Raw genomic sequence first — 14,102 nt, forward strand, 5'->3', positions numbered from 1 at the left:
TGGTTTCAAACTTATTCATTTTTTTCTCGAGTTCTTTGATGGTTGCATCATATCCTTTCTCCATTTGGTTTATATCTGCTTTTATTTGCGCACACTCGGATTGTAATGCTTCGGTTTTACTAGTACCTCTTTCACCTGCTGCATAACCCATCGTTTTGTTGATCCATCCGTATCATGACTCGGAGGTTTTAGGTTAGTAATAGGATTGTCGTTCATGTTCAGATTTTCGAGAAAACTATTCCTATTTATTTCTTCATTTCCATATATTCAAAACTTGTCAACCATTCTTTTGTTAATAGCACCAATGAAAACACGACTTCATCAAAAGGTTGACCTTGCGACAAACGTTTTAATACATACAAACAAAAGTGTCCACACACCACTGTTCCTCTTATTTGTAGTCCATCGGTGTTGCAGTAAATATTAGATTTTATGTAGTCAACCATCTCATCGGATGGTGGTAGCCCAAAAGAGTCACAGTACACCTTTGTGAATTTATTCTTATACCAATACGACCAATGTGTTCCCGAACCCATTAAGGTATCATGGTTTAAAATAACACACTCTTCATGGTGTGGTTCAGGTGGTAAGGTATCTTGCATAAATACACCTCTAAAATGAGGTATCTTAAGACTGTGAACTGCTTTCTTCAACTCTCTGTTCGATAGGGCTGTGTTGGGAAGTATTATGTTGTGTACTCGTATCATTTATTTTAAGTTTCCTAGCCTCCAAACGAGCGCGAAGTCGTTTTTTAATAACATTCATCTTTTGGTTATGTATATCAAAACTTTGATTTTTAAATTCTCCAGGCATTCTTATTTTTATGTACACCTTTCTTTAAGTTATTTATTCAATTTTGCAATGCCCATGAGAGAGGGTGCTGATTCCATCTGGTAGAATATGACGTTTATCATCTTTAGCTAAGAGTGTGATCTTATTAATCTCCTCGGTGTACATCTGATGCAGATTACTACGGATAACATTCATAGATCTATAGATTTCTGTTTGTGTATTAAGACATGTTTTATAATCCTCCAATGTAATATCATGCTCAACCACTTTTTGTTTCATTCCTTTCGCTTTCTTAATAGTTACCTCGTCTACCTTATACGAATACATTTTTGCTCGAAAACCAATAAATTCAGTCATATTTTTACCTTCAACTTCATTTTTAAACACATCAAAAATTTTCTTCATTTGAACGGCAAACGCCTGAATCTGACAAATAAAGGTCAATCTGTCGACACAAAAAGTACCCGTATGTAAAATGTTTACGTCCACAAACAGCGCCACCTATATTTTTTTATGCGTCGTCTTTGTGAACGATGTTCCGTTCTGTAGGAAATTAAAACATTAAATTAACTACATCATAGAATAGTAAGTGTAGAAAACAAATTAAAAGATATATTTTCACATTACTGGTTATGCATGATACGCTGGCAATGTGCGCTATGTCAATTAATCCAAGATTGAAAATTAGTTTGTTTCCTACGTCAAAATGGCGAATTCCAATGTTAACATTTTTCCATCAAAATATAAGCTGACACAATCACGTGTCCGCTCATGAATCTGCACATTATTTATTGTCTCGGGGAGCTTATCCAATTACATTTACTGTTATATAAGTGCCTATGCGTTACAATCCATCGTTACAAAAGTGGGATGTGTTTTGTGTGTACACCTCTGGAATGTTGTATATTCAATTTTTTACGGTAAAAAATCAATGTTATCTTCATTATATTTCCATTAATACACAAATCATAACAACAAATACATTTTTTATAAAACCTATAATGTAAACAGACATGTTTAACCGTCTGCCCTTAAGAAAAATTCGTGTAAATAAAGCTGATGGGTCGTTTTAAATTTAAGCACAGCAGACAAACACGTGGTCGTTCATTGATGTTTGTTTACTTAAAATGCACGTTGTTGTTACTGCATACTAAGAAAATAACCACTATTTTGTTGTTATTGTTTAACAGCAAATATTATTAGTTTTCACAAATGCATGTTATTGCTTTCAAGAGTTATAAAACACACCTTGCCTAAGAAATAGGTCTAGCTAGGTCCAGGGACTTTCTTTACTAGGTCCTTATAAAAAATTGAGGCTGTAATGATGTAAATTACCATATTTACATTACAGCTGCTTTTTTGCATTTAATATTGTACAAAGAGTACAATAGAGGTAATGTACATGGGTTTAACTCCCACCCTAGGCATTAATTTTAATAGATGGGAGCAAATAGGGCAGATTAGCCAATATGTAGTGTCCCAGAATCTACTCTGTTGTTCCTAAGTATAAAAATGCTGCTCGCTGTGGCTTAGTCCCCAAAATCTTTCTTATGTAAGTATACAGCAGTTCCTCTAAGGACTAGTAAGAGTCCTGTCTTTTTTGTCTGTCTTATATATTTTCTTATTATATTTCTTATATTTTCTTGTAAGCCACCAAGCCACAACTCCTCTTTTTCCTATGCTGCCTAAAAACAAAGAACTGTTTTTCTCATTGATGTTTGTAAAGTGACTTATAACTGCTTACAGCAACATTATTTGGGCTCTGGTGGATAGTTATCAGACTGTTATTTCATTGGCAATCATACCACATCTCCTTATTTTAGTACAGGTTAATTATTTGAAGTATTAAATGACTAACAAACATTAAATCATTTGAAAAAAATTCAGCAATGATTTATGTTATCATTTAAGATTTCAGTTTATATATATCAACAATAAAATTTGGTTGTCTCAATGGTTTCACTATGTTTGTAATTGTCAACTGCCATATCACTGTCTTGTGCAAACTATTCATTTCAATAAGTTCCCTAATGTAAAGTATACAGATGTATGTACTGATTCCAGATTAATAATAACTAGCATTCGGATTCGATACTAAGAAGATTTTTTCTGAAATTGATTAATTAATCTCTCATTTTTTTTTCCATTCTTCCAAAAAATTCTGAATTTACTGTAATTAAGTCAGTTTTGTTTTTTTTTATATTTCAATTGTCTGTACATTTTAGAGCAGGTAAATATGAATTTTGATTAAATTTGAAATTGATTCAGTAAATTTTATGTCATAATAACACTCTTTTATTTAAAAAAAAAACATATTCAGACTTTATTTACTGACCAGCTTAACTAATCATTCATAATTCAATCAAAAATTTAATATGAGGACTCAACAGATATCTGTAGGACTTTTTAATTTAAATTTAAGAAAAATAATCAAAAACTTGAAATGATAGAAATAATGTGGCTTTTTCAGCTTTTTGTTCAGTTTGCTCTGTGTTGATTATAATGTTTTTAATCCCTTTCTGGCTTTTTGGATGTTAAGATTTTTTTTCTCTTAATTTAGAGCCAGCAGCAGAACTTGTACATCTTGTATAGTTTCTAATCCTAAAGCAGGTATAATAAAACAAATTTAAATTCTGTCCACCGCAAATTACCTTTTTTTCCATTCAATATCAATGTTCAGAATTTTGAGGCATGTATTGTCTACATTTTCTTTTTTTCCAAATTGTATTTTAATGTAATGCAAAGTAATATTCTATTGTAACACGAGTTCTGCTGATGAAGCCCTCTTGTATACAACTTTTTGCATGAAATCAATATTTTTTCTGTTATATGGAATTATCCCCCTCCCTTTATAAAAGACCTGGATCTCTGCTGAATGGTTCTTGCTTTCCTCAAAATTTTCCATTGTTACATCAGGAAAAAAGGCTACCAATAACCATGCCTGATGATCTTTGATGTCACATAGTAAGAACCCATCTCTTTGCAGATCATAGAAAAACCAAAGGTAGTTTGGTAACATAAATGTATTGTTTAAAAATATCAATAGAAACATTCCCATACAGAATCTATGTTAATTAGTTATTTTTACACTCTTATTAACAGTGAAATCTTAAATATGTATATTGATCGGCAAGTCTCGCATGTTGAAAACTAAAATGTCTAGAGGAGAGAAGTATTGTTCCACAATTGATGCTACATGTTAGAATGTATTATATCACTCTTTTTTCCCTCCATATGATCAGCATACAAAGTGACAAAGAATCTATAAGTTCTTCACTCTAAAAAAACTTTGTTAAATATCATTACTGATGCAACATTTTCAGTGCACCAGAGTTAAAACTTTCTGTTTGAGATACTTTTTTTTTATATATAAATTAATATAATTAGAGTCTAATTTTACAGTGAATTTAATATTAAAAACCTACAGTTCATGTACAAACACTGAGTTTATTTTCATGTGCTTTCTAAGAATGTTGATTCAAAGAAAGTAAAACAAAGACTTGTATCATTCCATCCATCAAAAGGGTGTTTGAGTATAGATAACAATTTATAAGTTGCAAGTTTCAGAAGAAAGTATTAAAGTAAGGCTTATCAAATTCTTAATATCTATAATTTTCTTCTTTGGAAGTTTTTAAAAACCTGTAACAGTGGCGGATCCAGAGAGAAGGGGGGAGGGGGGTTCCGGGTGTTGGAACCCTCCTTTTGTTGACGATCAATGTATTTGAATGGGGACATATAGCTGGAAACCGCCCCTCCCCCCTAATCCTGGGTTAGGAACACCCCTCCTTTTATAAATGGCTGGATCCACCCCTGTGTAATTACTTGAAAAAATGCCATTTCAACCATTCCATGACTAATTTAATGTTACAAAAGTAAAGGAACATAAAATATGGAATAGTTATTCAAGAAAGTGTCGAAATATAACTACAATCATTAATTTTACTCGAATTTACTGATGTGAACTTGCAATTTCCTACGATGCGTGTACGGAGTTATCTCCCTTTGATCTCCACTTCGCCACGAATAAGCTGACACAATTACGTATCCGGTAAATTAAGGATCGATTATAACTAAAATCTAATGTAAAAAATGATTTTATTTCATATTTTGTACCCCCCAACACGTTACCATACCTGTTTAAGGAATAATTAGGGATTTTCCGTTGACCTACGCAAATTTTCCCCAAAAAAGTTTCAATTCACTCGTCAATTTAGAATATTTTAACAACACTTTTTAGTAATAAATATAAAGAATAATAAAGCTTATTCATCTAAGATTCGAACACTTCTATTTTTATTAATGTACGAGTAAAAATAATACGATACGAGTAAAAAAACCACGAGGCATGTACGTTTACCAAAAAAACTGTAAACTCTGACCTGTTGTCACGTGATCAATGTCTTGACCTTAGAAGCCATTAAATCGTTTGCCGTCCAACTGTTATTCACACCCGTTTTATTCCAGAAGGATGATCCTTTGGATAATTAAACGTATCGAATTTATCTAGAACATGTGGAGTAATATCTTGGTAAACATCCTCTGTCTGAATTTCATACGCTTAACTATCCGTATCGGTGAATAAAAGTTTTGCTTTGTCACCATACATTTTCCGTATGAAATTGTAATGGAAATCATACATGAAGATCTTTGAAAGATCTAAGATGCAACTTCCCAAGTAAATAGGTTTATCAAATTTGATTTTCTCCTTTTTCATATGAGTGGCTACTAAATTTTCGATTAAGACAACTCGACGATCGAAATTAGGTAAAGCTACAAGTTTTAAAGCTTACTTTTCCATTGTGACTTATTTCACATCCACTCGTTTACGAATATTCTCCATGGTCTAACCAAACACGGAATTGTTAATCAACGTAAAAAATTCTTTTTCAGAATAAGTTTAAGCTTTAGCACGAAGATTCGTATTTAAATCTATATACTTTTTAAGCAATGGGAGTTGTTTGAATTTTAAAATTCGATATACTTTATCTATTTTTATTCCTTAAGATTTATATTGTTTTAAATTTCTATTATGAAGTACATATTTAGCACGTTTGTCTACATGAAGAATTAATTGAAGAACTCCAGTATTTGTTTCTTTATTTTAAGGTGCTAATGGGTAATCATTATGATCATCGTGTAATTCTTGAGGATACTCTAAATCACATTCTTTCATACATCCATACTCGTGATCGTCTGGATAGTTTAAAAGATCTTCAATATTTTTAGGTTTTATCCAATTAAAATCTTCCGTAGATAAATGTTGTGACATTGCCCATCCATATAAATCATTAGCATCTAAATACGTTAAATAGGTACTAGGTTGTGTGGAATCATATTTTGTCATATATTTATTATTTCCCTTGCCGTATTGATGACTTATCTGAGCAACTCCTCCTCTAGTAGCTTTCTCAAACAAAAGTTACATATCTGGATCAGAAAACAATCCTCATCTTGATCTTCTTTTGTTTTCCTCTTATAGTTGATGTGTTTCCCTCGATTTTGGTTTGTAACCCGGATTTGTTTTCTCTAAATCGATTTATGACTTTTGAACACCGGTATATACTACTGTTGCCTTCATTTACTTTACTTATTTTCAATGCGTCATCAGAAGCTAATCCGGGTGGTGAGTAATAATGCGTAGGGTCGATATCAGAATTTTGTAAACAAATATCTCTAAAATTCTCAAAAAAAATATTCTAATTGTACGACATCCCCTTTTAAGTAAAGATTGTGATAATCTTGCATAGTTTGACAATTGAATGTTTTAAATACACATTTAGCGTGTGTATACTTCTCATCACTAATGTGCTCACCATTCAGTTTATTTAAATTCTATCCTTAGATGGTAATTCTGTTTCCCTCATTTTTGCAGGATCATCCATATAGTCATAAGGATAGACACCTTTCCTAATCATCAGATCATAATTGTCACCGAAACATTTCTTCACCCCCTTAAATTTATCAGATTCTTTGCTATTTTTTCTTGAGAATTTAACATAAACCTCAAAGAATCTATAAATCGCATTTCCAACTCTCCATCTATTTTCGTAGAAAAACTGGTGCATTTTGCATCCGTATTTGGAATACAAGGAATGTTTTCTTCACCTAATTCCTTCACAAACAAATGAGCATCATACTTTCTTTAATTATGAATACAATAGGTACAAAGTTTAGAAGATGGAAGTCTAAATTACATTTTTTTATGTGCAGCACCTCGATACTTACCCGTAAGGTGATCGTGATCGCGAACTTTATCCTTACCTAATGCATCATTACAAATATGACACCGTGTACTTACTTTAAAGCTTTTCTCATCTTCCTATGTCATAACCATGTCTTTTTCATCTTTATAAATTTCAGCAATCTGTCTTATTTCCTTTTCCATACATTCAATAAACTTTTTTGCTACATCTTCTCCACAGTACACCTCAGGTTCTTTGTAATCTCCATGGACATATTTTACATGATACCAAAAACAACATGGTGTATGTTTTTGATACGCATTGGTATAAGGTGTTGAAGAATTAGGTTGACAGGTGTCTATCTTCTCTAAAAAAAAACCATTCGAAATCATCACAGATCCCATAAAGAACTCTCATTTTACGTTTATGGTTTTGAAAACTTATAAAGGTGCCTTCGTCCGGCATCTCAATTCTCACTGCCTCCTTTAAATGACAAGAGTCCATGTGTTCGTCTAAAATGTCTTGTCTAAAAAAGTGATTCAAACACCTTGTACAAAAATAGACTGATTCTTTGTGATATGTTACTTGAGAAGTTAAAAGACGTGATAAACTTTTAATCCAACAGTAATGTTGTTTTCTGGCGTTAGTCAAGAACAAGAGGTCTACGTATTTCGCACCGGTGTTCTTTGATATCCTTAAAGAGTATACTTCCAGTTTTTCTTCTTCATTGTCATCTATTTCTACACCATCATAACCAAAAGCATTAATGCCGAGATCTGTATTCTGGCTTTCAAATTTTTCAATGGACTTAAGCGATATTGGAAATTTAATACCGTTAAACTTGAGCTCATTTTCGCATTTGTAGTATTGATTCAATCGGAAGACATGATTCTTATCCACCTCATCATGATGTAGTGCTGATAATACTGCTCATTGAAAACATCGATCATCCTTGTTTCTGACGTTAACAATAGCCTTCCTTTGAGCAAGTTTTGATGGAGTAGCTTTGTACGATCTCCCTTTAAGTGCTTTAAATTTATTCAAATGAATTTGTAATTGTTCAATGTGACCAAATGTCCATCCACTACCTTCACGCATGTACTTTGCCATATATTCTTTCAAGGTAAATCCAGAAAAGCGCCTAGGAAACATGAAATTATTAACGTGTTGTTTTTTTTTTAACCTTTTCCTTCATAAATGCAATCTCCAATTCAAGAACTGTTGATTTAGTAATAGTTATTACATATGATCTAAATATGGAGTGACGTCGGTACTTTCACCAGTTGCGGGGTTCGTTTTTACTAACTATACTTGAAGCACTAATTGTACCTTTAAAGCCTTCTTTTTAGTAAGTGCATCAGAAATTTTATTTGAAATGGTGTTTTCTTTTACCTTAAAAAAACGTATCCAAATCATTTTGATTCAAAGGTTCAATGGTCACCGTACCAAATATACCATATAGCGCTTCACGTCTATCGGTGATTTTAATTTCGTCTTCCATCGGTGCATTTTCAATATCCCTTTTTATCAGCTAAAGTAAGTCGTCTCTTCTAAGCCAAGAGTACTTAGTTTTACCACGTCTTTTTGCTAGTGTTTTAGCTCCTTTTTGGTAAAAACATCTTCGCGGGTAAATTTTATGTTGTTTTTTTCCTCCATGAGTTTTATTAACTTTTACTTTGAAATCTAACTAAACCATGTTAAACCTGCATCTTTCCTCCAATGTCAACATTTTTATTATCATAATTGGATGGTTGTTTTGTAGGTCTCCAGCACAGTCCGTTTGTTTTAGGTTTATTCTTACCAAACCCCTTATTCCTCTTTAGTTTTACACTACAAATCTTAATAAATTTAGCACCACCGCTTTCACTTGGTATCAATTTAAATGATGACAGCCCAGATGAACCAGGCATTTCTTCATCGTTAATTATATTTGCATTCATATTCATATTTTTACTATTATCACTTTCCCTTAAGGTGTTTAAATCCATATTATTATTATTTTGTAAGAAGGTCATATTATGATTACTATCAACTATATTTTCATCAGAATAATATCTGATAAATTAATCATGATCTCCCAGACAAATCTTTAATTAATTGAAGTGATCTTAGCGTTTCCAAACAATAACTGCTATCATATTCCCGTAACAAACAAACTTTACTGCATCACGCAAAGCCATAATAACCTTTATCAGGGACGCTCAAAACCGAATATATGAAAGCCAACGATGTATAATAACCGAAACAGTTGAATAGCTATACGACTAACACGGACCAAAAAATATTTATCCAAGGCCAACTTTGCCTGATTAGACAGAGAGAGTTTAAATGTTAGTTTCTTAATTATATTGTAATTTAAAAGGATGAATGTATATATAATGCGAATTTTAAGTATAGTCAATGTTTTAAAAGGCGTTGAAATCTTTAAGAGTAATATGCGGCATTGATATGTTTCTCCTTTTTTTTGCAAATATTTAAGAAAGAAACACTGAATATTTCGTATAGCTTTCAGCAGTTTTTTTTATTCATTATCATCACCAAAAATGGTTCCATCAATTTTATCTTGAACAGCAGCTGAAACAAGATCATTCATTTTTCTTAACCGACTTGGTGTATTTGCCGATTTCTCAATTATTTCATCTACAAAATTAGCCTTATCACTCCCTGGTGATTTGGACCCTTGACTACCTTCCTCAGCTAAAGCATGCATTTTCTGCATCAACATTGATATTGATTTTGATACCGATTTTTCTTTTTCTTTTTCTTTCTCTTTCGGTGGAGACGTATCACTGATTATAGTCTCACTTCCACGGATACTTTTAGAAGACTGTTTCATAGAAAGACTCGTACGTCTTCCCAATAGACTAGTTCGCCTTCCCATCATACTAGTACGTCTACTCATTACACTTGCTCTACGGTCTTTGTCATTCTGTGCTGGGACTTTAGGTACAGGTATAAACTTCTTGCAGCCACCACGAAGTGAGAAATTAATGATAAACTGTTCATCACCTGAAATAAGAGGGAAAGCAAATTTTGCTAGTTTGTCGTATAAGGATATAGATGATAAAAACTGGCAAGCATGTATATTTCTACGCCAACTTCAAGAAACAACTTGTCAGTATAAGAATGAAAAAATCTTGCCTTTAAACGTAAAAGATCAAGAAAAGATACCTGCTAAACTATATATTTCAATGTCATTATTTATAGTTCGATATAATAAGACCTAGTAAGACAAATTTACAAGAAAACAAATGTTTGCCACAGTAGTTTATTTAGTAGGCATTCTTTATTTGCCTTTATTTACCGATGTTCAAATCTTAGTAATTGATTAAGAATATACAAATCAAAGTAACAAACAGTCTACAAGGATTGTACTTGCAAAAAAAATGCAAGGACAGTAATAAATTGAAGAAAGATTAAGTTCTTTATCTATAGTTGCAATTTCGTAGGAACATTATTCACAGTAAAACGATACTGTCGGGAAAACAACATACTTGTCATGGCGAAAGACAGGTGTTTTTCAACTTTTGGGTCTTCGAATAATGATGTAAAATGCTGATATATTTCTTTTTCATTCCAATTTGTAACAACGACCCCGTAGCCGTTAACCATTTTGAAAGATTATCTGGTCTTCTTTTACATGTTTTTCCCATTGTCTGGCTAAATCTTTGAATGAACATATTAGTAAGATTGTGTTCATTGATTTAGGTTATCTAATACAGAAATGTTGTGTAAATTTAAAGGTCACCAGTTGTTTTAACATGATTAGTAGCCTAATACATATGAATCGGGAACTCGCACTGCTGCAACCAGGATGTTTAGACTTGAGGTGGTTGATGCGTTTATGTAGTTAGAAGCGTTAGTCGTAAGCTGTATGTTATAAGTATTAAAAGAATGATATGATGCCCATGCGCACAATAACTGACAATGACTGATATAACATTCATAACCGACACACGAGACCAAAAGATCGAAAAGCCAAATATAAAACATTTAAAAGCATACCAAAAAGGACATAAAAAGGAAACCCGAAATCGGGTAAGATCAACGGTGACAGAAAGAGCTGTAACCTTAGTTTTAGCACAAGTACATGATATTTTGAACAGTACATTTACTAACCAAATGCCAGATTTAAATCCAAGGCACTGACTTTTCTTTTTAGTTTTAGGTCTTAGTAGGTCTTACTGTTCCGCAAGTATTCAGGTACTTATATATCCTGGTATTTTAAGGGTTTTGATTTATTCGTTCCGATGAATGTAAATCCAGCAACACGCTTCGGACACACCAGATTCATAAAGTTATGTTTACATTTTATAATTTCTATTGCTTATTTACTAATATACATAGCCACAGATAGCCACAACCACCTAAGGTCAACTTTTCAATGTTTATTAAACGAGTTGTTTTTGACAGCCAATTTTCATAAACTCAGACTATAGTGACACAATAAAAAGGAAAGAAAAAAGTCTTATTATTAAATAAACACATACCTCTGTCACAACTCAAATGTCCTGCACTAAAGAACCTGCTACAGCTACTTGGGTAGAGCAGACTTTGATACAAATGACGTTAAGTATAGACTTGTTGCAATAGTTATAGTTATTTTGATTTACAGTCCATTCAAACAAATGACAACGACTTTTAATGATGATGAGCAACGTACTTCTCTTTTAAAGCAGAATTCATTAATATGTGACAAGTAAAAGTAAAATTATCATTTACCTGAGTATTAAATGCTTTTGGAATCAGAGCTAAAAATTGAGATTACGGAATTAAACTAGAAAAGCTTTGAACAGATTTTACAAATAAACAACATTCATTTCTGCTGTAAAAATATGGCAAATTCCATGTTTTTCTTTTCGAACGTTCCAAAACAACGTTCGAATTGGAGTGGCTCAATTTCGTTATGTAAGTAAATTTGTATCAAAAATTCATTATAACATGTAAATGTTATAGGGAGAACTGCAAATATAAAATCCCCAACCCTCTAAATAGAAGATAAGACAGTTCATTGTTTTTATTATGCGCATCACCTCAATGATTTGAAATAATATGGGTGCATATTGCAATGATTTAGCAAATAATATGCGTTCATATTGCAATAATTTAGTAAATAATATGGGTGCATATTGCAATGATTTAGTATATAATATGGGTGCATATTGCAATGATTTAGTAAATAATATGGGTGCATATTGCAATGATTTACTAAAAAATATGGGTGTGCAATGATTTAGTAAATAATATGGGTGCATATTGCAATGATTAAGTAAATAATATGGGTCATATTGCAATGATTTAGTAAATAATATGGGTGCATATTGCAATGATTTAGTAAATATGGTCTGCGAGTATCGTCAAACCAGCTATTGACTTACGAAGTGCAGAAGGAGTACCAGAGTCAACGATCAAACGATCATAAGCAGACCCGACTCGATAATCGAGAGTAGCTAAATGTTTTATTTGATAACGATTTCAATGTTTCTAGAACACTTTGTTTATGATTCTTTATGAGATTATTTAGTTGTGCACAAGTGCATGAATCACACAGACCATAAACGAACTGAGTTGACACGGCTTTTAGATTTTAAATACAGATTTGCGTTTCTATTTATTATAGGTATTGTTGTTGTTTTGTTTATTGAAAAAATAGAAAAAAAAAATAATCTTTATGTTTTTGAATTAAGTTATTATTTATTAAGTAATCTATTTCGATCATTACATTAGAATATTTTTTTTGAGAGGATGAATCTAATTGAAATATAGAACTCGATATCTCCATAAGAGATCTAATTGAGATAACGAAATCAGAGTTCTATATTTTAATTAGATTGCGAGAGGATGAGAGAGCTGAGATTTCATGTTGAGTGAGAAAAGGACACTCTTCTCATTTTTATCAACAACTGAAGATCTTTTTTCTAGAAATGCATTCTTAAAAAGTAAACTGAAAAAGATATTGAAAAATGGATATTCACTTTTATGTTGCCGCTGAAAACAAACACCAATGTCTTGAATCATTGAATTTAAAAAAGACTAGAACAGTTTTCATATAATTATACTAAATTGTATTGACACGCGTGTTCTTTGAATATTTTATTAGTGTATCTTTGTTTGACTCTTTCTTCGTACTTTTAACTTTGGAAACATTTCTCATATGTGTGTATGACGATTTTTGCGAAAATGCAGAAAAAAGATAAGAATGGTATAGATTACTTACTCAAATAAGCTATCAAAATACATGGGTTAAATAAAGGAGAATAGGCTGTGCCTTTCATGCCTATAATCAATAAATGCAATTCTCCAACTAGAAGAATTGAAAAGATTTTAGATTTAATATTAAAACCTTTATAGAGGGAACTAGAGTTTTACATTAAAGACACAAAAGATTTTATCAATAGGAAAGAGTCAAAGACATGTGTACATAACTGCACACTAATTGCCTATAATGTAACCTCAATGTATACAAACATGAACATTGACAATTTACTAGATACAACCAAGCATTTCTTAGATCAAATAGATCGAGCAAAGTATAAGTTTAAAGTACCAAACAAATAAGTTCTAATATCTTTTGCAAAAATTATATTGGAAAACAATAAGTTCCAATTTAATGGGATCTTATATAAACAAGTTATAGGGGCGCCTTAAGGTGGAATATTATCACCCACTGCCACCGATCTACATCTGTCAACAATACTTACACAAATCTTAGACAGATTTCAATTTAGAAATAGCATAAGTATGATTTGCCAATATCGTGACGATGGCTTCATGATTACAGAGTGCAACACATCACAAATTGATGAGTTCTTTGTAATTGCAAACAATATTGACCCTCTACTTAAGTTTACGTATAATTTCTCCAATACAGAAGTGACGTACTTAGATACTAAGGTGTACAAAGGGGAGCGTTCTAAATCGAGTGGGGTCCTTGACTTCAGGTTACATGTCAAGCCAACTGAAACTTATCAGTATCTCCCCATTACAAGTGCACATCCTAGACATACTTTTAAAAGTATTATAACAGGTGAAACAATTCGTCACATAAGAAACAATAGCAACGAAACTGATCTTAACAAACATCTTATGACTTTGGAGAATAAACGTATAGATAGAGGCTATGATAAG

At 32.1% G+C, this 14,102-nt stretch overlaps 1 protein-coding gene across 1 annotated transcript in view; it reads right to left on the bottom strand.

Annotated features, from left to right (window-relative positions):
• Positions 1-9,344: 9,344 nt before the first annotated feature.
• LOC127702261 (regulator of G-protein signaling protein-like) overlaps positions 9,345-14,102 on the bottom strand; it is a 34,165-nt gene continuing 29,407 nt past the window's right edge. The window contains exon 11 of the mRNA XM_052206379.1: positions 9,345-9,983. Coding sequence (XP_052062339.1) covers positions 9,496-9,983 — 488 coding nt within the window. The 3' untranslated portion in view covers positions 9,345-9,495. The remainder of the gene's footprint in view (positions 9,984-14,102) is intronic.

The sequence above is a fragment of the Mytilus californianus genome, unplaced genomic scaffold (genome assembly GCF_021869535.1).
Source record: "Mytilus californianus isolate M0D057914Y unplaced genomic scaffold, xbMytCali1.0.p SCAF_5, whole genome shotgun sequence".
Classification (NCBI taxonomy): domain Eukaryota; kingdom Metazoa; phylum Mollusca; class Bivalvia; order Mytilida; family Mytilidae; genus Mytilus; species Mytilus californianus.